We start from the raw sequence: 26,274 nt of genomic DNA on the forward strand, positions 1-26,274 counted from the left end.
AAAGCAAAAAATACTTCAGAAACCAAAGTGATCATTTTCTTTACCTGCTGCTTTTTTCCTGCAGCACTTGATGGCTGTATCAACACCAGTCACCTCAGCCTTGGGCTGCTGCAGGTGAACCTTTCAGCTCATCAATATGACTGACAAGTGTGGAGATGGGGACTTGATTGACTGGGAATGAGGAAGACGGGATACAGAATACATCCTGTGTCAAATCTTTCACACTGAAGGAATAAACAAAAAGTGATTAGACATGTAAAGAAAACAAAGCAACCAGGTCATTTTCACAGATATGTTTTTATTTGTCAAACTGAAGGAGCTTTTGTTTGAAGCAACACATTTTTTGACTGTACACAGTTTCTCACTCTCCTCTGCAGGCTTGAACCTAACCAGCATTATCATAGGTACGTTTTCTAGATAGTGATTGACACTCAGACCGAGGAGGTAAGAAATAATACGTGAACAGCGGACACAGAAATACAAAGACAAGATGAGCTTTCACTTTGCTCCCCTTTTCAACCTGTGAGATGAAGTTTTACATTGCACAAGACAATCAATGGTGAGTACAAAGCAAAGGCTATTAGATCTTTATGATATGCAAGAACAAAATGTGCCTCTGGACATCTTTGTTATACTGTACTGTTCAAACTCATACATCATGCAAACTTCCTCAAAGCTTTGTAGCAGTCCTGCCAACAGGAAGCAGACTACAAAGATCAATCCGAGCAGATGCTGGCCAAGATATAGTTCAATGTGATAAACAACAGAAGAGTCAAATGGAAAATGTTCACAGACAAATAATCTGTGAGGAATAATCTGTCTCTGCTGTGTCCATGAATTTAAGAATGACTGATTCACACCAATAACAGTTTTCACATATTAATCTATCTACAGCAAAGTCTTTCAGTGTGACTTACATCAAGTTTGGCAACATAAGATATCCCTTTAAACACGATTAAAGGCTGCCATTAGAGTATACTGCATGTCATATCACAACCTGCCAAACCAGAATACGATCGGCTATACTTAGTTCCAATTATCCAGATAGCGAACGAAAATGCTGTTTTATTTTCAGACTTCGTACAGTTACTCGTCAACTACAACAACATCCATGTTGATGGCATGACCGCTGAGAATGCCCTGGCACACAAAAATAGAAAGTAAGCTCCAAAACATTTGGACGGTGACACATTTCTTGGTTTTTCTTCCTGTGCTTTTCATCGTTTTGGATGTGGAATTAAGTCCAAAAAGGTTTGATTCCAATGCATTTTTATTCATTATATATAAAGTGGTGAAAATAAACGTGGCACTCTTTGTATTCATATTTCCAATCTAGTTAGGCAACCGTCATTATGCAGAATTGAATTAACTGTGGTTTTCTTCTACATGTGTTACTTTCTCTTTAAGGCTGGGCTGCAATCTCTGAACAAATACACCGCGTTCCCACAATATGAAATGATTGGTTTGTTAAGTGTCGGAAAGCTGACAAGTCTTAAGTGAAACATGAAGCATAAAAGTAGACACGGCTCCCTTCAGCTCCTATTCTAGCACTCGAGAGCTTTGGGAAAACTAGTCAAGAGTGGAAACCACTGGAGTAATCCAGGCCTATTTTTAAGCTGTGTAGGATGGGCTCTAAGGTTTGACATGCTGCGATACCTCAGGTACTTGTTTGCTTCCATCTATTAAACCAGCCAAGCAGCGCTGCTCATTTACTGCAGGATGCAGCCAACAGCAGAACCCATACAGTGAAAATTGCATAAACAGAACGTTTTGACGTGATTGGCCTAGCAGCATCTTTATCCCCCGTAACCTTAATGTGTCTAAATATTTTTAGCATCCTGAAACCATTTGATCATGCAGAGAGCTGCTGTCATGTCGTGTGAAAATACCCACAAGCTCTTTCATTACTATATCATCTCTCAGTCCAGTATGACAATAACAATCAGATCCCCTGAAATACTGAACGTAGAGCTCTGTACTGCTGCCACAGTTCATCATCACTGTAGGTTTCAGCTAATGACATATATTATATATTATTAACCTTGGACATTTGCTCTCTTTTGAAAATAAAGCAATTAATTAACAATTATTATGTATCATATCAAAGGGCTTAAAGAAAATAAAAGACTGCTAAATATTGAATATCTGAATTATTCATATATGGACATGATTTAAGTAATTGCCCTCACTCATTTGACATTTTTTAAAAACAATAACAGATGAAAAACTTTAAATAGGTGGACATAAATTATACATTTGTGGGTTACTGAATGACATCTATCCTGAGCTTTTAAAGTGATTTAACTTAGATCTCCAAAACAACACGAAGACATTAAACACAGATTTTATGCATCTGATGGCGGAGACAAATAAATGTAAATAAATACAAAAAAAAGGAAAAAAAAAATCCAAATATCTTTGAAAAAGTGAGGCGATAAACAGATAGAAATAAAACAGTGGAAACTCCTTATGAGAGCATTAAGACTTTTCAGCTAGAGACGGCTGCCAGCCTCCGTGTCACTGCTGCAGACCCACGTTCAGCTGCAGCGCTCGTTCATCGTCTCACACGTCAGTCGTCTTCAGTAAGCTTTTGCAGTGTGTTGTAATGTTTCAGAACTATTTAAAAATGCACATAAAAATAGGTCCCTAAATCAAAGCCGTTGCTCTCAGGGCTGGAGGTTTTAAATGATTTGTCATAATATACATTTATAATTCACGCACCATGCAATTTCTTAGTCTTTTACATATAATACAATAATAGAGTTTTGATCGATGTAATGATGTCAGTGTCCAAAGTAACCAAAGCAAAAACAGATCTGACAGTGTGAGAACATGTGACCTCTACATGGTGTTTTAGACAGTTTAGTTATGTTATGGAGTTGGTTAATCATGTCCAATGGAGCACGGCAGACAGATTTAACATCTTTGTTAAAAAGTGACACTGTACAATAGCTTCCATGGCACCGAGTTAAAACCACAGCGAGACCCCCCGTTCCGACTCCACCCCCCAATCCCACCCCTCCCGTATATATTACAGAAGTTCATTCCAAACAGGATGGTAAATCTTGAGAAGAATAAAAAGACAAAGATCACGCTTTAAAGAGGAAACTGAAAGACAAAAGTGGATCAGGGGCAGGTTTTAAATCATTGTACAAAAGGAACAAACAGCAACCCACCACAACCAAACACGTATTCTTGAAAAATCCATCGGAAATTGATTTCTTTTTACAGGTTGCACAGTTTATTTTTGAAATACTGGCTGAGATACTCCAGTATGCCAAGGGACGGGGGGACAATGGCAAGAAAGATGGAGGAAAGGACTTCACTCTTCCTCTGTGCATCCCAGTATCTCTACGCGCAAAGTGATCCTGCCGTACCATGACCAGGGAAGGATCCGGATGAGCCGGGCGTAGATGGGCGGATCTATCACATTCTTTCTGTGCGTGTCGTTGTCAAAGTTCCCCTGGAAAACCTAGAAAAACAGCAGCATGGAGGGATTATTATCCTTGTAACTTATCATAGCTTCCCATAACCAGAAACCAGTTAAAACCAGAAAAATCATTAATCTGAAAACTGGTTAACACTTCATATTAAGGTGCACATTGATTCTCATTAGCATGCATATCAGTGGCATATTAGCTCCATCATAAAGCACTTATTAATGCCTTATTCTGCATGACCAGTCTACAACTACTGCATCTTTAATGAAGCATTTTTCCTCAATAATTACTACGATTACTACAATAATTAACATTAATGCTTATAGATGTAAGTAAGGAAGTTGTTGTGCATGAATTACAGTCTTAATAATCTAACCTGAAATAACCCTAACCCACTAATCCCAGAATAAGGTGTTAATAAGTGCTTTATAATGACTAATAAAGAGCCAATACGCAACTAACATGCACACTAATAAGAAACCAGTTAACGGCGGTGCACCGTAATATAAAGTATGACCGAAAACTCAACTTTAATGGTGCAGCAATATTTGAGGTAAAAAATGGTAATCAACTGCTTTAGAAGTCAACATCAAAATCTTCAGTGAAAAAGCGCAGAAACCAAATCTGATGGCTTTTCCCTGAGAGGCAGGTGCAGAACGTTCATGCTGCATTTCTATTCCTCCAGACTGTGACCTCGAAGGCCTCATGCCTGAGCAGGTACTGAATGAAGTGCAGCCAATCAGAGCTTCAATTCAAACCCTGCCAATAAGAGTTGTACGTTCTCTGAACTCAGCCCTGTTCTTGGCTCTTTTCTTTTTTAACGCGCCACACATGTGAGCACATCAACAGTTTCCCCCTGTGGAAAATTGTGCGTTGTTAGAGCAGCACAGCTGGAAGCCCCACCTCCACAATTAGTGACAGACATCTACTGTTGTTTTCTCCTGCTTACTGAACGGTGTTATTAACGCGCGCCTTATGCTCGCTGGTATTGTTTTCCTTCGATTTAGTTGTGCTTTTTTTTTTTGTATTTTTCATCTTGGCAATAAAAGGAAGGCTTTGGTGGCTGCCAGAAATGCTACTATGAAAGAAAACCCTGTTTGTCTCGCATTGGCTCTGCAGAACTCATAACATATTGTGCTACAGACTAAAATGCATCCTAGATGAACACACTGTCATTATGAAGCCACCGGCATATCCTTCACTGGAAGTATTGTGTCTAGCTAACCATTTGAGTCCTCAAGAGAGATTTCACCACATTTATATCAATTCAGTGCCACTTAAGAGCCTTTGGAAACGCCTTGAAGCAACAGTTGAAGGGTTAACTAACTACCACATACAAACAAGCTAACTGTCATACTGGGATATGTGCTCTGTTGTTGATTATTACGTAGATGCTTTATGTTGATGTGTGCCTAACAGACGGTAGAATGAAGTGTATTAGTAAGAAATGTATCTACGGGGACTGCTTCATTGAAGGATATGATCATTTCAATTACACAGACATCATTGCGCCGGTGTGATTGGGATTCGCTGCTGTGTGGAATTGAAAATCAACAGGCCAAATCCAAGCAGGTGCCGGAGACGGAGCTTGACCTTTTTAGAGTAAAGCTTCGGCTAATTCTCTTTTGAATAGTCATGTCGGAGCTGGTTTGGATTTGGACAGTCCAAACAGGGTCCTGAAGGTGCCATTATAACAAGCGCTGAAAACAACGGCCATTCAGCAACAATCACATGAGGGATTTGGGGGGAAAATACTTTTTCATACGGTTGAGTAAAATATTCACTCATCATGAATCTTCAAGCAGAAGGTCAGAGATGAGATTTTAAGCTTTAAGCACCACAGCCTTTGAAGGAGAGAAATACAGTTTTTATCCATATTTGATACCACGGGTGGAGAGCAATAAGCACACTGCCAGCTGGAAGAAACCGTTCATATAAACCTCCTACGTCAGGATAAACAGGATAATAGAAATTCACAGTCGGGACTGATCAGGGAAATCATTTAAATCTAATCCTCAATTACACCTGTGGACTTAAATGCTGCATAAGCCACAGGCGTCCTTTCATTGTGAACAGTGTGAAAAAAGCTTGCACACTGCCCACTGCGGCTCAGAGGGTGCAACGTGGACCCCATGCACCCATGAACAGAAACAGCTATTTTCATCCACACTCAGTCAGAACAACTGGAGTGAAGCTGATTGCTGCAGTCAGCTGACACAACTCTGAATAAGAAAAATGATGCATTGAAACACATCGCTTGCGAAATGAAGTGTTCGCATTCGAGGGTATGGTGTCAACATGAGAAAATAACTGGACGATCATGGCAGTAAAAATGTTCAATGCAAACACGCCCCCGAGCTTCAGGCTAACGACAGGCGAGAGAGAACCTGCCACTGTGAATCCAAATGTGCAAATAAGTGTGTAAAATGTTAACTATTCACTGAATGAAACATCATAAAATTAACATATTTTTGCAGGCAGACAACCAGAATAGTTGTGTTTTTTTAAGTCCTGCTTCGAAATGCCTTCAGGCTACTGTAAACATAATTACAAGCACAGCATAGATTAGTTTGCACAAATAATGTTCACTCAGTCTTCTGTACTTAAAGGGACACGCGTCTGTTTACAACACAGCTGAGAAAATGCTGATGCAGCAACTTCACCTACACACAGCGAGCCTGCAGTCTCATCTGCCATCATAATAAACCTCAAAGTGGCTTTATATTACAAGTTAAGTTGATAAAGACGGTAATAAAACATGACTGAAGTGTGTTACCGTGAACGTCTTATCCCTCCTATAAAAACTCAACGACTCGTCTCATTTAACGTTCTTCAGATAGAATATGAAGCTCAAACAAACAGATTTTTCTAATGCTAGCTCAGAGAATATCACATCCTTTTGTTCTCTCATTACCATCCATTGTCTCGGCTGTATTATACTTAACTCTTTCACGAGCGTGCTGCTGTTCATGTCTTTTACTGTGCTATATATTTTCAACCATGCAACAGGACAAAGACACTGTATTTTATTATTCATTTATTACTTATGTGCATTTTCCACTGTGAAACTAAACCACTATTCAACGCTATTTCTTATACTTGTTTGTATATGATGTACAGATATACTTGTTTTATCTTGTCTTGTGGTAACTAATAAGGAGCCTGTGTGAAACACATGGTTTACAGGTGTAAGAGACAGTCTCATGAGAGCACTGTCTGTGCAGAAGCAGCTGGACAAGTAAGATGTAAATGTCCCCGATCAGTGTGTGATGATGTGACACGATACCAAACCTCTGCCTCCTTTTCCGAGCGTGTTTCCATTAATGTGACTGCTTTCGTGTAACTCCTTATTCTGCCATTCTGAGAGCTTTCACGAGTTGCTCTTGCTGCACAATAAAGCTGAGATCATGTGACAGGTGTACACTTCCATTACTTTCCATATTTCACAGGTCTAATACAATCGAGCGCAGGCCACTTTTTCATCCTGCATTCTTTTTCATCATTTTCCTCTTGCAGTGAAACCTATTTTCTCCCCGTCTCTCTCATCTATATTGTAGCACAGGGCTTACGCTGTAGTCAGATAAGGTTTGCATCTGCAGACAAGCAAACAACACTACATCACATGGCATTCTGCTCTCTCACTGCACACACCAACCGTGTCGCTGCGCACAAGGAAGTGTGCATCCACTCACGGACGAGAGGCTCGCGCTCGTGACAGAGCAGGATGTAAACATGAATGGGGTCCCCCTCAGCTGAGCTGTGGTGCTAGTTGGCAGTATCGGTTAGCCAACTTATCTCCACAAGCTAGCAATGTCAGACTAGGACAGATGCACGCTCCTTCCTGCAGAGTGATACGGTTGTTTGGTGTAGTTCGGTAGAAAGAAAATAGTTCCTACATAAAACAGAAGGAGACTCTTCTGTTGAGTTTTTCAAATGTATTTTTGGGCTATTTGAGCCTCTAGCTCCATTATATTTGAGAGAAGTGTCTCCAGAACTTGACAACTCACACCAAAACAATCCAGATGGACAAATAGCACAACAGGTAAGAGGAAAAACTGTAGTTTTGATTTTGGGGGGAAATCTTAAAGGTTGAGGTTAATTAATATAAAACAGCATCGCTCTGTCTGAATGTGCACATATTGCACTTTCTGTTGAGCTAGCATAGAGCTCTAACAGACGTTTTAACAGAGTGGGACACTCGCAGGGTCTGCACTGCTGCCAATCTCCCCTGGTGGCCAACTGTGGAATTGCAAGAAACAAATGCCCAGAGAGCACTGTCCTTCTTAACTGCCCTTAAATAAAAGACAAGTCTGAAAAATTGATAGTGCTGCATTGGCTCGAAAAGAACAAGTGCTATTCACAGATGACCCTGATGAATTATGATTGGAAAAAAGGATTTTCATAATGAGAGCCGGAGTACCTTGGATTCCTTCTGGACTGCCCACCAACACCATGGAGCTGCATTGTTAAAACGCTCGACTATGTTTTTTTTTATTTTGTTTTATTTTCATATTGACAGGAAACCTTTAATGGAAGACAACGAGTTATTAATGTGATCATTTAATATCTGTCTCTCAGAGCCAGGACAAACCATTTTCAGCACGTTCCAGCTACCTGACAACTCAAAAACATGACTGTAAGCTCACTGTTGGAAAACCAAACCTTAACTCATCTCTAAATTACATCTGTGTAGGAACTGTAGGTTGTATTAGAGCAGTATGGCTTCTCGTTTCATGGTGCTAAAGTGGCACAAATGGCTGACAGAGCAGCAGCGGTGTGTGCTGGCCCACATCTATTCCTGTCCTGTTCATAGCATTTCCCAATTGCATACTGCATACGTATATGAGTAATATAATAAACCTAGGTTTAGAAATCCAACATGGACCCCGACATTGTACCTCCGCCCTGCGTTGACATGTTCTTCTCACTTTTTATTGTGGTTTAGAAGTGCAACATTTCACATTGGGTAGCGAGAAATGTGTCACTTCCAGGAGTGTTGCCTCGCCTGTAATGTGACAACCAGGGCACATGACAGCACAATATAAAAGGCAGGACAGAAAGACAATGAAAGCAGCAGCTGATTGAAATATGACAAGAATCTCACCTAGACTGTCTGGGGAGCTGCACAGTGTCAAGGCAATGTCTCCAAAATAAACAGTCTGGAACAGGATATGTGAAGAATCACAATAAAAGGACAAATACTGTAATGCTCGCAGGAGGAAAAAAAGAAGGGCTGAGCAAGGCGATGAAAGTATCATCAGCGACATATTGGCAAACAACTGAAAGTGTGTAAAATAATTCAGGGGAGGAAAGAAAGTGAGTACAAAATACTGTATGTCATTTTGATTCAGAGGGCAACGCAGGCAATTACACGCAGCTACTCTGCTGGAAAGAACGGATGTAATCCATTACTCCCAGCCAAACTCTATGTAAGCTGTATGATGCTTTGCTGTCTCCCCACAGCGTTTTGAACACTGTTTACTGCCATAAAAGCAAGGGCAGCAAGTCTATGCAAAGTACAGATATCATAATTCAAAACTACATTCATCTATCTGTTTATGTGCCAATGGCCACGCAACATCGTCCTGATGTATGACCTTTCCAAATCAATCTGAATTGCAGCAGTTGTGCAGAAGATGAAACAAGGCTTTTCTATCCTGATTAAGTTGGTGGAGTCTTCAAATTCTTATTTTGTGACCATCCTGTTATATTTCTAACTCAGTGCAGAGTACAGAAGCCAGAACAGCTTCTGAGCCCTTTCTGTGGATTATTGTTACTGAAAATCAGTTATGATTACTGAATTATTAATAGCTAGAAAAGCTCTTGTTTTGTCCTATAAAACGTTCAGCACTGGGTATCCACATTTACTGGCAGAGAGACAGAACCTACAGGGTGGCTGCTTTAACTGGTGATTTAAGAGCACCATAGACAAATTACTGTAACTACATCCAGGTTTTATTAAGCAGAGGAAATAATGGATTTTATTTGCATCCCAGTGCAGCCAGGAGAAAATAAAATACAGATAAAGCAGAGAATAAATGAAGCAGCCGCCTGTCAGGATGAGCCGCCAGCTGCTGACTGGTGGAGCCCACTGTTGGAGCAGACTGGTAGTATTTCTGCTAGCTGCCAACTGAAATCATCTCACTGCATCACCCCCCCCCAAGTGTAATCATGCTATCCAAGAATGGAGACACAAGCGTATAGGCTACCTTTCTCTGTGTGTTTCTTCAGTCTGACCCAGGAGCCACAACTCTGCTCTCAACTATTGATTTTCCAGGCTGGTTTAGACTTCGGTACGCATTACTAAGGGAGGCCTGGTATGCCTCTAGAGACACAACACTGCCCATACTCCCATACTATTAGTTAAACCTGCTGCACGGGTCAAGGGAGCAGGCCGCTTAGATCTCTTTGCACTCTGGCCTCGTGTTGCTTTAGCCAGCTGAGGTGACACCAGGAAAACTGAACCGCGTCTCCATTGAAAGGTCAAGAGTGGCCTGCCGGCCTAGAAGAGGCATTTACACTCAATCAAACTGAAATGCACAACCACTCTTTGTAAGAGGACAGCGGTATGCTATCCAGTTACGTGTTTCTCTCATCCTGAAGTGCATTAAACCTCACAGCCAATATTTTCCAAAGCTGTAGAAGAAGAAAATATGACTATTAACGGTTCATCTTCAGACGACTGTATTCTCAGCTATCTCACATTTGGTTACCCTCTGACCTGGAGGGAATTGAAGACTCTAACGGCCAATTAACCCCGTGTCAGCTGAGTGAAACACTATTAAACATAAATCAATTACTTTTGTGCTTGATTGCCCCCCCATCAACTGACTGTGTAAATATTGACACGCAGGAAAAAGCAGCGGTGCAGGACTGGGCAGGCTAGTGACCCAGGTGTGGAAACCGTGTGCATGTGGGAATGCAGCCGAGCCGATACGTCTAATCATGGAATGCATCCCAGTTTAATTATGTTTAAACAATGGGCTAGGTTGTTACTTGTCTCAGTTACAAGTGCAGCACACAGGTATTTGGGATTTGTGTGTAAAGAAAAGGCACTCGGTGGATTTCGTAGAGGGATACTGTTATGTGTGTGTGTGTGTGTGTGTGTGTGTGTGTGTGTGTGTGTGTGCCCTGCTTTGACAACATCTGTATTCTGACAGAGCCTCCTCTCTCAATCTAGATCTAACTGCCTGCAGCCTCTGCCACACAGGAGCTGGAGGGGGGAGCTGAGAAGAATACTTACAAGCCTCTACCACTGTGCCCGAACCAGACACCCAGACACAGACACACACACACACACACACACACACACACACACACACACACACACACACACACACACACACACACACGTACGTTCACAGTAAATCCCTGCCAAGTCAAGCATTGTGGTGTGGCAGGAGGAGCCTCGGGAGTCCAACAGCCAAATGTGTCCTCTAGCATTAATGGCTGCTTCAGCTGACTGAAGGGGGAAAACACCTTGAAGAATCATACATCTGAGCAGCCCCTCGGCTCCGTCTGGGGACGAACTGATTGACATTCTCAGAAGCCTTGCTAAACACGCCTGCCCTCTAATACAGAGCACACGCACTCTGATTGACTGCCTATCCTTGGTTTTGCTCTGACTTATAAAGCATTAACAACACAGGGAAGGCTACAGATGGTGATAGTAATAGCTTGTATCTGGTTTTAAAGAGATTTTTTAAATCCATGCGCAGTTTGACAAGTTGTTTCTGAAAAATAAAACCTAAAAAAAAACGTGATGATGGTGATTCCTGAGGATTTCACATGTACTCTCTCCTTCCCTCTGCTCTCTCAGATGATGTTTGCCAGGCCTTCAGAAGTCATCCAGTGCTCAGTATCAGCACCGCTAGAGTGAAGATCACGCTGAGCATGCACTGGCCTGTATCCAAAGATCATCATGGGTGTTGAAATCATAAACTTTTCAAGCAGGCAATCTGCAGAAATGGAAAATATTTCTGGGCATTGGCTGCTGCACTGGCTCTGCATCAAGGATAAGGGCATAAATTATCGCCTGTTGACGGAGGGGTATTATTTGCCTTAACAAGGTGCTGTCATATTTTAGCTATGCCATACTTAGCCACACAAAAGAAGCCCTTCTTTAAAAAAATCAAATTCTGAAACATCAGTTGAAGCTACCACAAAACCTCTACAAACTGCTCAGTTTTATGAGAAAGCCAGACATCATAGCTGATGCTTTTATGTGAGCACAGTCTGCAAAGCACGGGACCATGTATGATGCAAATTAAAGACGCAAGAAGTCTAAGCTATTAGAAAACTATCCACAAATGGCAAAATAAATTATAAATTATGCCAAATAAGGTTCTACCCTTGACGTAACATTTACTAGACACAAGTTTTGTGCAGAAGCAAGAAGCCGTCCTCTGCATCTGTGTATCTGGAGAAGCACTCCGATCGAAATGATGTGTGCAAACTTTTCCTCTTGCTCACAAAATTTTATGCACGACAACAAACCTTTCAATTAAGTGGAACAACTTTTACATATTCAAACAGCTGGGTTCTGTTTCATGACATTTTCAGTGCATATTCACTGTTGTTTAGTCATGCAAATGTCGTACGGGAGTAACTCTAAAGCGTTCTTTATATGGTCTTAAATACTTTGAAGTTCAGCTCTAAACACTGATGAAGATTGCACTCCAAGAATAGAACAGAAGAGATAATATAGGTTATACTGCTGATATGTATATCCAGATCTCAGTGTGCAGATAAAAGTGATTTCAAGCACCTCTGCAGTATTTGCTTTTTTGTGCATGTTTGGGTTCTACTACATTTCGGTCTCTTGATTTTCCATAGCCAACACATTACCAATACACGAATAAACAGACGAAGTAGGGCTTATCTTTCAATAACACAGCCGGAGAGAAAAGTAAACAGCACCTCTCTTGCCACCAGAATCTGAAAGACAAGGGGCTTCAGCTTTAGCTGTAACCCTGCGCCTGCAGCTCTCCTGATATCAGCAGGGAGGCTGCTGCAGCCTTGCACTGTCTCGGCTGTCGTGGGCGATTGGAATGGACGTGTACTCTGTTGAAGGGCCGTAAACAAGATTTTCAGCACGGCGCTGGCCAGGCCAGGTTGACAGCATGCGCTTATCTGATCCCATAGCAGAGAGAGGCAGTGGGACAGACCAGGCAAGCTGAGGTTGAGCCACAGATAAGAAGATGCTAAAGGGAAGTGGGAAGGAGAAACAGACAGGCCTGGAAATGGACATTTTCACTCTTCATGCTTAAAACTTTTTGGCATTTGTTGCTTTGTATGTTGTCTGCCTCAGGTTTCTGTCTTTCCTGTGCATCTTTCTGTTGTGACGTCTGTTTCTCTGCCCCTTTCCTTCATGGTCTGATATATAATTCAAAACTGCAGCACTCACAGCACCCACAGCATTTCTTCAGTATGTTTGCTTTGTGTAGATGAGGATGTGTTTTTTTATTGGTCTGAAAATGCTTGTCAGTTAAAATCTTGCATAAGGTGTTTGACCATGCTTATTATGGGCTGTGAAAGCTCCTTACCTTGTCCTTCCCCTGTTTCTCATCTTGATATACATTCCACCGCTCTCCATCATTACTGTACGCCACCTTGTACGAACCAACAAACTGGACGTGCCCAAAGTCTTTAGCTCCCTGGGTGATGATACCTGTGACCTTGGTTGGCACAAGCAAGTCCACCTGAAAGAGGGAGGAAACAGAGAGAAAGACACAGAGTGATATATTTAATTTCTTGGCTTGTGAAAAGTGCCAGAGACTCGTTAGAATCAGAGGATTTACCGTATAAAGACATCGGGTGCAAAAAGTCAGTTTCAATTATTCACAGAATATTGAACAACAAGGCTAAGTCCACAACCTCGCCTCAGCAGAACGGAAACCGCACGGCGCAGCAGCTTCTGAGACCCAGACTGCTCCATTTGGGTTAATTTTTAATAGCTTCTCATTTGTTGCAAACAATTTACAGCGCAGGGTTGCTAGCCTGTAAACACAAACTGTTACTTTTATTGGCATTTTTGGGTTCAATTATGCTTCATCATTTAGAAAAGTAGACAACACTGCCGGGTTGAGATGCAGAACGTCGTTAAACTGCACCCCACATACATGACAGCAAGAGTGAGCATCGTCGCTCCATCACAGTCTCCTCCTTCACGCTTCTTCAGAGAAAATATTGTGCAGTTACGTCTAAAACAGGTCAAGAATTTTTCTAAGGGAGATCTTACCGCTGTGTTAATTACATCAAATGAATAATGCATGTGCACAATCTAAAGCGGAAGAAGAGGAAGGCGTTGCAAGCTAACATTGGCAATACAGTGCAAACATACAGCGCACACTGTAACAGAACATCAATCAGAGTTTTACAAAATAAAACAATCCTGCTTATCTTTCATAAGCAGAAAGCAGCTGTGTGCATTTTACTGTGCAGAAAGGCTTTCACATCTCTGTGGCATATTCAGCTATTGTTTGTTCAAACATTAATACTTCTGAATATCAATAATATGATAAATGATGGGTTTGAATTTTCCATCACTTCCCATGTGAGTTGGTTTCTTTAAAAGGTATGCTGTTTATGTCAAAAGATGTAAATAGTTGATAGCACCGCTGTATGCATCTTCAATTCTTAAAATGCTAATAGCCTAAATGTCACTGTAAAGCTGTCTCGCTTATCTCATGCATCTGCGAGGCATCAATTCGCAGTCAATACCAGATGAAAAACAGGGCGCGACTTGGCATTTCGCTGTCACATGGGAAGATAGTGGCAAAATTTAGACGCCCAAGGAGAGCGAGAGAGAGAAACATGCAGCATGTGGATTTATTTCCTCTGCTGAATATACACAACATTGAGACAACCATACATCACACTAATTGGCCTGGTCATGGGCCAACGTATACTTTGTCACACCGCCCCGACAAAGCAAAATAGCGCCCTGCATAGATTAAACAAATCAGCAGACAGACCGAAGTAACGCTGGCACAGTTTCATTCCACCTCCTGGTGTTGACACATTGCAGAACACCACTGTGCATCTCAGCACATCGCACCGCACTTTTATTGCCCACAATATGTTACAAACCCTGAAAGATATTTTTTTCTTTTGTCTGAGCAGTGATGTGAGTGAGCTCACTCAGAGTTCTCATCTCTCTCAAGGTTTCAACACTCCTCTTTCCTCCCAGCTACTCTCAGATTGAGGAGTGCTCCCTGGGTACTGGAGGGGCCCTCTTAAATGCAGACCGCCTGCTGTGCACATACTGTAAAGGCATGGGCCTGACACACATGTAGACAAAGCCGTGCCTCAGCGGCTACAAAGCCAACTCTTGTCTTTCTAACAGGCATCCAAGTGGATAAACTCCCAGTTATCCATTTGCGAGATGTTAAGCTAATGAAAGTAGGACAAAAGCCATTGAAGTTTGCGTGCTGGCATAATTTAGCTCTGAACAATGCTGTGGTTACAGGTATGCCATTATGCAGATGCGCGCAGTACGTATGCATGCTTCATTTGTTGTGAATACACTATTCATGACGTTCCTCCCTCAGCCTCTGCTTCCATTTTGCCGTAAGGGAGTGTTCATTTCTGTTTCTGACTGTGGCAGCAGTGTGGGATATTTTCCTGTGATGTATATGAACAACAGCTCTGTTATAATGACACTAATGGCTGAACAACCCTCTGGATAAAAGTGGCTAGAAGGAAACAGTGGCAGGGGCTACTTGGCTGATTTAGTGGGGCATGACACCTTACATTGTGAGGCTTTGATTATGCTCCAGTTGCAGAACATTGAGGTAATCTCGTTCTACCCATGCAGTCAAGTCTGCCACCAAAACAAAGGCAGGCTTGAAGGGGAACCTGTAATTGCTGTCACAGGTAGCGGTCAAAAAATACAACCGCCCCCAGCGACGCCAGCTCTCAGCACTTTGATGGCCCAAACTGAATTAGGGAGCGAGATAAGCTTGTTAAATTAAGGCCTCTCCTCCAGCCTCCACCCTCTGTTCTTTCTTCCATCACACTCTCAACCCCTTTCTCCCCTCCATGAGCTGTTAACCCCAACGTACTAGGAGTGTGTTAAGTCTTTGTAGCAATCTCTGTATTCTCGTGGCATCGATGTTCCAAAGAAATAAAACGCGAGAATCAATTTGAGGATTTTGCTTGCTGTGTCTGAGATTAAAAAATAAAAATCATGTCGGTCTAGTTTAAGCTTTCGGTTTTCTCTCCCGTGCAGTTAAACATCGAAAAAGGAGACAGGGTCAATTACTTATTTGCAGTCTCTTTGATGGCAGCATGCAAAGGGGCAACGTTTGTGCACTTGTGCCAGACAAACACTCATCTCCTCAGCTCATTAAGACGAGAATTGGTGTGTAAATCTCGAGTCCCTATTTGAAGTGGCTTTGCCAATGCAGGATAAAGAGATGAATGCAGTAAGAGGCAGCCTTATAAGGATCCCAATGAGGCCAAGTTTCCTTTTTTATGAATACAGTATATGCATACGTTGCATCCTGCTGACATTCTCCCTCCAGCTGTGCTAATTTCACTGTGGGTTGAAGACTCATTTGATCTTCAAAGCCTGCAGGAAATATGTGTGTCTGTGTGTGTGTGTGTGTGTGTGTGTGTGTGTGATGCATACTTTGTATATATTCTCCTAGGTCACAGTGCAGAACTCAGATATGTGTGTCAGAGCCATGAGGAGGACACTGCTATGACCCATCACCCTCACAACGGGGCAGCTATCATTAAAGCGTAAAGCTGTGGCGAGAGCTTGAAAAACATCGCTGCTCTCATTTTCTTTATCTTTCACTGAAACACCACAACATGCTAAACCTTGTGTTTTTTTAATGAAATAAAATGCCCCAAAATGTCACCTGAACACAGCCATTATCATGCTGAACGTAACAGTGAGGTCTAGTTAAAGCTCCTGAGAACAACAGAAAGTCTGCATTACAAACTGGAGGTGTGGGGTTTGCATGTAAAGCATCACATTTGTATGTATATCTTTAATTCCTGGTCCTCGAGGGCCCTGAGCGTGGTTGGTTCTCTATGCTTCAGACAGAACAGTTCTATCTTCTGATGACCAGGATGGAAACTACCAGTGTAGGACAAAGAGCATGATACTACAGACAAAAACAAAAGAGCAGATAATACACTGTGCAAGCAAAACATGTAGAATATGACAACAAAGCACTAATGAATATCACACACTATCACTGTCATTGGTTGACGTGGAGGGAACAGTGTGTTGTGCGTGCCCGGACTGATTTCAGGTGCCATGTGCACGAACTTTTCCATGAGATGAACATAGCATGGCACGCCACGTGCCAAAGAAGGCTACTCTCTCATGCTGAAACCCCACTATCTTCAGAAAAGCCCCTTAAGCCGAAAAGCAAACCTAACTGACTAAAAAACGAGGGATGAGGCTGAAGGCAGACAATTTCCAGGCGGATGGCTGACTGAGTACAGCACCTCTCTACTGAGTGCAAAGAAAAGCCTGTTTGTGTCATGACACCTTTCTGAGTTTAAAAATGTTCCGCTTTACACAGAGGTGAGCAGGCTGAGCCAATTCTATGAGAGGAACCAGGAGTCTCACTGGCCGTCAGATGCTGTTATGTGACACGTATGGCTTTTTCTGTGTGAAAGTACATTGTTTCAGTGACCTGAGCAGAAATGAGCAGATTTAAAACAGAGTACGCCGTTGTTAGAGCCCGACTTATCTGCCCAGAGAAATTAAACTGAAACTCGTGTTCATTAATTTTGATTGTTTTATTAATTACTGTAGAAAACAAACAGCCTGTAGCCTTTCAAAGACTTATTCCGTTGGACAAAGAAACCCAAATAATTTATTAAAATGTAAAGTCGAGGGTGCTGATGGTAAATAGCTGCAGTTCAAAATGAAAGAAAGAGCAAACAGCTTGCTGATGGCCAGGTAGCCTCGAGAAGGTACACCTTTCCACCTCTAGGCAGAGTGTTTGGTAACACCTACATAAGAAATTGTTTACAGATGAAAATCCACAAATTAACCCACCGGACAAATAACAAATTAAAAGCACTGCTCACGGACAGCAAAGAGAGCAGAGGTGTATGACTTAACAACTAACAAGGTTTCTGTGAGTGCCTCTGGTTACGAGTTAATTATAATAAATGAGTTGATGCCTTGTTTGGAATTGGGTAATTAAAGGACCAGTGTGTAGGATTTAGTGCCATCTAGTGGTGAGACCTCGCGAATACACCTTGCTTCACCTTCTCCTACAGTGTTTATTTGTGCTTTCTGGGCTACTGTAGAAACATGGCGTTACAACATGGTTGAGTGCACTGAAGCATGTACAGTAAATATAGATATAAAAAACTCATTCTAAGGTAACAAAAACACAGTGATGCTTATGTTAAGGCAATTATACGCTAATGATAACATAATTATATTCCATTTCTGCCAATAGATCCCCTTAAATCCTTCACACTGGTCCTTTCATTTCTGGAGAACATGATCCACTGACTTTAATATCAGTCACATGCTGCAGTTGCCGTCTTAGATTTTCTCACTTACTACAGTTTAGCTAAAAACAACCCAAACCTGACTAACTGCCAAGATGTATGCACCTTTTTTTAAATGTGCAGCCACACTATTTGGAACTGGGTTGATGTTACACTTTTGTTCACGTTCTCTGAGGAGGTGGTCTCACCCTCCATCACTACATTATGACTCACTCTCTCTTGCTCTTTCTCAGGGATGCACGCACCCCCACAGTCAAACTATCAATCTTGCCATTCTTTTGTTGTGTCCTCTTCTAGCATTGTGTGATTTGTGCTTCTCTGACTATCTCTCTCTCAGTGGGTTGTCATGTTGTGCAGGACTTTACATCAAAGCCTCCAAGTTAACAGCCTCAGTCGCACAAATTTCAGCACAGCTCTTACACATACTGTACCTGCTATGGATTCACAGCGCACACACACACACACACACACACACACACACACACACACACACACACACACACACACACACACACACACACACACAGAGTGAATCTCCTTCCTGACACCTTTTGTGACCAGTGTTTCCACATGGGGTGGTGGGATGTCAGAGTGTATAAATGCCTGCTGAGTGCTCACACAGAGAAAGAAAGGTGTGCAGGCAGTCTGGAGTGTCTCAGTCGCCTTGGAGCATGGACGATAGTAAAGGCAGCGCTATAGGGAGAAAATCCCCTCATGGCTGCATTATATTGTCTCTGGCTGGTCAGCGTGGCACTGTGCACATTCAGCATTAACTTCAACATTTTCTCTTTTTTGAAATTCGACTTGTATATAGCATCTTTTTAGAAAGTGCTAAATGTGGACTATGAATGCACTCTGCTGAAAGAAACATCTCCATGAGGAATGAGCTGTCCTGACATGAGGATAGATGTCTTTGTTGCAGCGCGGGATGACTTGTTTTGGCAGTACATTAAGAGAGTCAGCTGGTTGGCTGGTCAAGGCACATCTTACAGCCAAAATGCTCGGGATATAAATATGGGAAAGGCACTATTCAGTGACTCACAGTCAATTGCAAAATGGTGGCAAGCACACACATTTATAAGCCAAACACTTTTACATGGCACGGACATTGCTATGCATTGAACATCCTCCCCCTTCCTCCTCTTCACTCGAGTCTTCATGCCAGCACACTTGCATCTTCACAGTGTGCGTAATATGCTTAAACACACAATGAGTAACACCTGCATGGAGATAACCCTCAGCAATCTGCAAAGACCAGAATGAATCTCCTTTTCAAAAACAGGATGCTCACAGTGCAGTCAAACATTTTTAGCCATGGTAGCGACATGGTGGCTCCAGGCCACTACTTTGGTCAAGAAATTTGCCCAGAGGATGAATCCTATTGCTTTTTGTGATCCCTTCATTTCTGATCAGGCATCATGAGCGGATCATAATTTTCATTTATCCATTGACTATTTCAAGATCCGTCGGATGGAAAGGAACATTTCGTGCAGACATTCATGGCACCGTCAGAATGATTCGAAATATCTTTGGTGATGCCAAAAACTAATGTCCTTACTATCAGGCATAATTAAGCATTAAGTAAGTAATTAGGTAATTAGCAAAACACTACACTAAGATGAGAATATGGCAAACACTTGTTAACCATCAACATGCTCGTATTGCTATTGTGAGCATGCAGAAGATAGCATTTCCTTCAAAGACAGACATCCCTTTATTTGTGACACCACATTACATGCAACACGCCATGCTTAGTGAAATTCTTCTCTGCTTTTGACCCATCCTGGTAGTCGCTCCACTGCGGAAGATCAGCAGCGGTGGGCTGCCATCCAACCAACGCCCCAGTTTTCGTTCGTCACCACTGGTCAGGTGGTGATCGTCTTGCACGTTTTTAGAGGGGGTTTATTGATTTATTTTTATGGAGGATACCCCAGGTGAGCACAGGGAGAACATGCAAACTCCACGCAGGAAGACCTTTTTCCTCCAGCAGCAGGCACTGAAGGCATGGTGGAGGACACGCCACCAGCGCCCACAGCGGGATTCGAACCCAGACCTTCTAGCTGTGAGGCAACAGTATTACCATTTGTGCCACCTTCAAATCACCACTTTGTCTAAGTATGGCGGGAAACATGCATGTGACTATCCTGTGAGCTTCCTGCTTTCAGAAAGGAGGTTTTGTCATATGTTTTTGGGGGAGCTTAACACATGCTCGTTTCTGCTCACTGTGAAGAACTGGGATGATGTCATGTGAAACTAGAAATGCTAATGTTTTTGATAAAGTCCGTGTAGACAAGTGACCCTCTCCTTGCAACACAAACACCTGCATGGTCAGCTTTTGTTTTGCAGACATCTCTGCCTCCATCTATAATTTAACACAGGAACTTAAGTGCTTTAAAATAGAAAGTGCACATTTAGACCATTAAAGTATTATTTAATCCCCACTCTTCCCTCCGAAACAAAGGCAGCCTTTCATCAAAGCCAGTGCATTAAAGCACAAACATTCCTACCTGGAATCCTAACAGGCCACTCAGAGCATACGGCCATAAAACAGATGGAACCTTAGTTAGCATATCAATTCTGAACGCTCGCATGAACCAATGAAGGGAATTGGCCATGGCAGAAAGGAACAGGAAGGAAACCAACCATGGTGGTCTGGATCATTTAGAGCTATTTAAGCAAAGAGAACAGCTTCTGTAGAACTAGAGAGCTGCACGCCGTGTCAGCATGACTGAAAAGAGGAACTCAGATCTATATGCGTAAAAAATGGATAGTAAGGGACTTGTGGGATTTCACACTCTGTTTAATGTTCGCTGTGACTAAACATGTGATGGACACTTACTGATAAAATCCAAAGTAGCCCGTCCTCCTGTGTGAGCTTGTCTGAAATCACATCTGTAATTCGTGCTGGAGGGGAAAAAAAAAACTGCTTTCTGTTGGAATATTAGGGAAGCGTAAAATGTGAAATGATTTAATGATCTAAAGTATGGTGTTCTGACCCTCACAATGACGGCACAGGGTTTCAAAGGTCCTACAAAATAGGTGAGTTAAAAATAAAGTCATTTACGACTCAGGCTGCTGCACTCACAGCTCATCATACCTCCCTCCCCTCCCCTGCTTCTCGCATGCTATATGAAATATTCATGTCAAATTCTCACACATGTGCGCGCATACACACAAACACTCTCTGCACAAAAAAATACGCTGTGCTTCACACGCAATAAAAAGGAAACCATGACATTACAAAATAGATAACATTTATGGACATAAAAGGTCCTCTCAATGCGACACTGGAATTAATCAATAGGCAGTTTTCTGAAGAACCATAGCTTCGCTTTGGACGACTCTGAATTAATCATAATACCGCTGTAAACAGCATGTAGCTCTGCTGCTGAAGTGCAGTCCACCCTCTCCTGAGTGCGTAACATAAAGATGTCTGATTTAAATGTAGAGGAAGGAGTGGACGCCCTGCTTGTCAAGAGACGGCTCAGAGACGCTCTGAAACCATAAGATACACATGCAGAACACACTGGATCCAATCTCTGCTGCACTGATTTAAGCTCTGGTGCCTTCACTTCTGACAATTCCTGCAGATCCCACGATTACAGCCGGCAGACTCCAGACTCATGAATCACTCATCCCGAGATAAAACAGATAAATGCGTCCTACGTTGGCTGCGAGGGAGTGAGAGGGACAGAGGTAGAGAGAGGGAGAGGGAGACGAGCATCAGGATGCGGTGTTGAAGGGGAAGATGGCTTCCTTGGATAATGAAAACAAAGGAGCAATATTACACAGGTTGCATGCAGACCTGTATATTAAAGGGTGTAGTTGGGGGGAGGGGGCACTAAAAACCACCCAATTGAATCAGGGAAGCAGATGGGTTTACCATCCCTTCCGTAACTTCATTTGGAAGCTAATTCAATCAGCATACTAGCTGCAGGGAAACTGAATAAAACAGAGCAAGAACGAGTCTTATTGGACAAGACTAAAATGAGACTCCGACGATCATGGCTGAATTCACATCAGGCATGTTTTCAAATGAGCGTAGGTTCTTTTTAAGGTTCTTCTCGAAATCTTGGATAATGGTCTCAAGATTACTGAATTAGCAAAAGCAACAGGAAACGCTTTTAAGCTGACATACTGTATTTATGTCTCCTCAGCTTTGTAATGTGAAGGAGTCTCTAACTGGGTAGCCAGAGGTAAGATATTCAGTATCAGACGGGTCTGAAAATGACCCACAAAATTCCCCCCTATGATGATTTTCAATATTCTGCAAACCCGCCAAGTCTTATAATCATGTACACACTGTACACGACTACATGGTGCAAATTTGATCTCGCCTTTCTGAAACCGGGCTGGCACATCAGCCAAAGCAAGTGCTGGCTGAGAAATCTGCACTCATGGTTACATCTGTCGTCCTGGCTCCTCAGCTTTGTTTCAGTGGATAGTGTCATTGTTCAGATCCTCAGAGCTACAAAATAACAAAGCAAAACAACAAAAGAAGACACGACGCAAGTGATACTTTAAACTTGGTGTTGCTTTTACTGATGAACTGTTGCAAATGTGTGAAACCTACCAGCGTTATGTTAGATAATTGATATCATCATGTTAACTCCTGTGAAAGTTGAATCAGGGTGAGATGTACATGCACAAAAGTGTAGATGATTAAAAAGTCTGCTCTTCATACATCTTGTCCTTTTTTCCAGCATCACAGCTGTGGCTAAATGCTTGTGTGCTTCTCACTGATTGCAACAGAAACCACCTGGAGACGTTGTCCCTCTTACATTCTGTTTCTTTAATTAGTTCAGCAAGAAAACTTGGCTGCAGGCGCTGCTCCTATTGATTCAGCTTTGTGTGTAGGGTAGTAGGACAAATAACGATAAAAAGCCGAGCAGTTGGTAGAATAAAGGATGTATGTACTGTGACTAGAACTCTGAATAGTCAGCTCTGCAGGGACAAGTGCCTTTATCTAGTTTTGACCAGATCAATATGGTATGACTAATAAAAATGCTGGATTTAAGGGGACACCCTCTGCATACTGCCTTACAATTCATGTTAGTAAGGACTGTGTTTTCTACTGGGGCGGGGGATCAAGCTTGAAGGATGCAGAAGATGGCTCACCCTTGAAAGTTCCCAATAATTTTTTACTGTTTTCCCATGCAAGTAATTTCTACAAAGCACTTGTCTCTTGTTCTTGGAATAAAGACATGATCATTGCTTTTCCAGATGATCAAAATCCCTCTTAAATCCTTTCATGCTACAATGCTTTTACTCTCTCTGTGGCAGCTTTTCCGTTTTTAGACAGGACACGCTTCATCTTTGCTGCATAAACACTCAAGAAGAGATGAGAGTTTCAATGGGACAAATTAAAGCCATTCTCTTCTGTGGATGGATGAAACAAACACCAAGCTAATTCTATTGATTAAAAGAAATAGAGTTTGTTGTCGGCAGCGCTGTATTTGAGGTAGCGATTTGATTAGGAAGCTCTGCTCGGCAAAATTGGTGTAATGGTAATACCTGGTTTGATTACAACAAATGCATGCTCACAGGCACTGAGCGGGAATCAATCTTGCATTACGTCTACTTATTGTTCCTTCTAGCCTCTGCTCCACATGGGAAAATGCTCCCTGCCAAGTGTCAACATGCATTGATGCTTTAGCAACCATTGGCAAACAGGTAATCTACTTCTGCAGTATACTGTATTCATTTATCTACTTGTAATTCTCAAGGACATTTTGAATTACACTACAAAATAAAATCTACTTTAAAGTGCCGACAGCGTGATGAGCACTTTTAGGACAATTAAAACCAATTGCAGAAAATGATGAAAAGCATTTGAAACATAAGAGGCACCTGACTGATGCTGAGACTGATTTCAGCTGTCACTTATTTCTATGACAAACCCATATTACATATTACCATGTTTTTGACCCGAGACCTCATATTATGGTCACGTCAGGGTTAAAACACTCTTCAGGACATCAGACTCTTATTTTCAGTCAGAATTAATACAATAAGTTTGATTTTAACGTTCGGCTACATCTAAATGATGAAATGTACATCATTTATTATGTAGGGTCTGCGTACCCACGTAAAATAGAGTCAAACTAAATGGCTGAAGCTCTGTGGTTTGCTCCACCACAGAAATGTAACATTCATTTGATTTGGCTTATTATTGTTTCTTAGGAAACAGTAAAAGCTAGAGTTTGAAGTGAAATCCATTAAACACTGCTCTTTGTATGTCACTTAATATTACTGTCTGCAAAATAAAAAATCCTAAGTGTGTTCTCGATCGCTTCTGCCTCTCTACCCGTCCATGTCGTCTTATTAGTCCTGTGCGCTCGCGGCTGACCAGCCGAGGGACTCGCTGATGTCCCTTCATGCAGTCAGCGCCTCACCTGTCAATAGCACTCATTACTGTTTCACTGCCTGTGCTTTTCTATATCTACAGCTATTTACATTGCAGTAGTTGAGCCTGCAAGATGACCCGATGCTCACCTGTACAAGATCAGTCAACCCAGATCAACTGTTGGGTTGCATCTATCTGAAGTGCTGCACTGTACCCATCCTGAACATGACAGGACCACACTCTGACATGCAGCCTGCTGGCAGCCTCCTTTGGTATCACCAGAGCCAGCCCCCCTTAGTGCTGGTACACTTTGGAGGTTTTACTTATAGAGCTTTGGACCGTGAATTAAGTATATCTGCTTGACTTATTGAAATTCGGGTGGAAGCCAGAGCCTTGGATGAACAATGTTAAAGGACTTTCACATCTCTCTGTTGGTTAAAAGACATTAAACGTTTGAAATTTGCTAATCTTCTGCTGTCTTCATCAACTTGAGCGATGCCACAAACCTTTGTAGTATTCTTTGAGTGTGCAAATCTGTTCTTTTGACAAGCACTGTGTGACCACTTGTGGCCGTGAACAACCACGCCATTCTGCCAAGTACTATTCCTCTGAGAGTGTACTCTTTTACCAGGCCCAAAAATGATTCCCATGGAGAAACAGATTGAGAAGGCTCTAGCTGCAGAGTAGAAACGCCCTTTTGAAGCTTGGCTTTTGCATGCCTATCATCTCATGTTCATTCATGAAGGCAATGAGAGGAAGACGGCAGCTGAACCACACAGGACTTGGTGACGCCATGTCTTACCCTCCAACGAACACAACAACGCGCTTCTTCATGTGATATTCTAATGCTTCATCTTTGTGTGTCCTTTCCAGACGATGCTAAACATGTCTCCAGGTCCCTCAATGGAGGAGAATCACTTTGTTGTCAAATTCAGAAACTCTGAATTCAGAGTCTCGACCACCCCCACGCTGTCTGGTAGCCAGCACAGTACAGATGGTCTTCACCAAAGTCAGGGAACAAATGGCCGCAACCCAGTTCTGTCATACAGCTGTAATGATTTCTGAGGACTGCCAAGTTCGACCACCAAAAGCTACACTGTTGTGGCAGTGCCATTTATTCTTCTTACACTCAATTCTCATTATTCACCTGGACTTCTGAGGCCAGTACAGTGTGTCTGTGGAGCAAACTTTCATCCTGGCACCTGCTGTATATTGATCCACCCTGACCATCATGGCAGTCATTCAGTTCAGCGTGAGGTTAACTCCATTTCCTCAATAATCAGAAACTCAATTCCTTTGCATGCCTCTCCAACCAGCTGTCACCAGCAGAAATAAACTGATATTGGCAATTAAGGGATGCATGCGGCTAAACTGGTGCGAGAGTAAAGACTGGCAGGAGCCCTCAGCAGGCTTGATACCGCTGTGTCTCCCCTGTCTGGGTTTATAGTCCACCACTGTGCTTTCCCCTTGGTCCCACATGTTCCAGCAGAGAGATACTTTTCTCCATGTGCATGCAGCGCTGGTGCTGTCTCTATTTACCTCCTCAGCATCTGCCTATGCAAACCTCCACTCCACAATAGTCATTTTCCTAATTGATATGTGTGTTCTGCTCTGCTCTAAGTGAATCGACATTTGCTCAAGTTCCCGGGATCCTGTGCTTTTACTGCTCTGCCTTCAATCAAAAAACTGGCAAACTCTAATCCTGCCTGCAGCTGTGTGTTTTCTTTTGGGTCCAAGAGTCATTCAAATTAAATGCTGACAACAATATTTTGATAAATTTGACTAATACAGTGTAAACCTAGATATTTGTTAACTTAAACAGAACAGGAACATGGTTATTATTTAATTACTGCAGGGTTGCTAGTAGAAGCCTAATGTGGAGACCATCGACAGCATCAACCCTGTCTCTGATTGCATGGATGCAGAAGTAAAAGTGCATGTATAAATATCATTTGGAGGCCTTTGGACGGTTACCTGAGCGGGCGCATGAATTAC

The 26,274-nt window shown here is 42.3% G+C and overlaps 1 protein-coding gene across 2 annotated transcripts in view; it reads right to left on the reverse strand.

The window, feature by feature from the left end:
- Nucleotides 1-285: 285 nt before the first annotated feature.
- Nucleotides 286-26,274, reverse strand: part of edil3a (EGF-like repeats and discoidin I-like domains 3a) — a 109,412-nt gene continuing 83,423 nt past the window's right edge. For both annotated transcript variants that reach the window (XM_070964273.1, XM_070964274.1), the window contains exons 9-10: nucleotides 12,986-13,141; nucleotides 286-3,472 (exon numbers count right to left, since the gene is read on the reverse strand). In XM_070964273.1, the coding sequence (XP_070820374.1) occupies nucleotides 3,323-3,472; nucleotides 12,986-13,141 (306 nt within the window). In that variant the 3' untranslated portion in view covers nucleotides 286-3,322. The remainder of the gene's footprint in view (nucleotides 3,473-12,985; nucleotides 13,142-26,274) is intronic.

This window comes from Chaetodon trifascialis, chromosome 6, assembly GCF_039877785.1.
Source record: "Chaetodon trifascialis isolate fChaTrf1 chromosome 6, fChaTrf1.hap1, whole genome shotgun sequence".
Lineage (NCBI taxonomy): Eukaryota > Metazoa > Chordata > Actinopteri > Chaetodontiformes > Chaetodontidae > Chaetodon > Chaetodon trifascialis.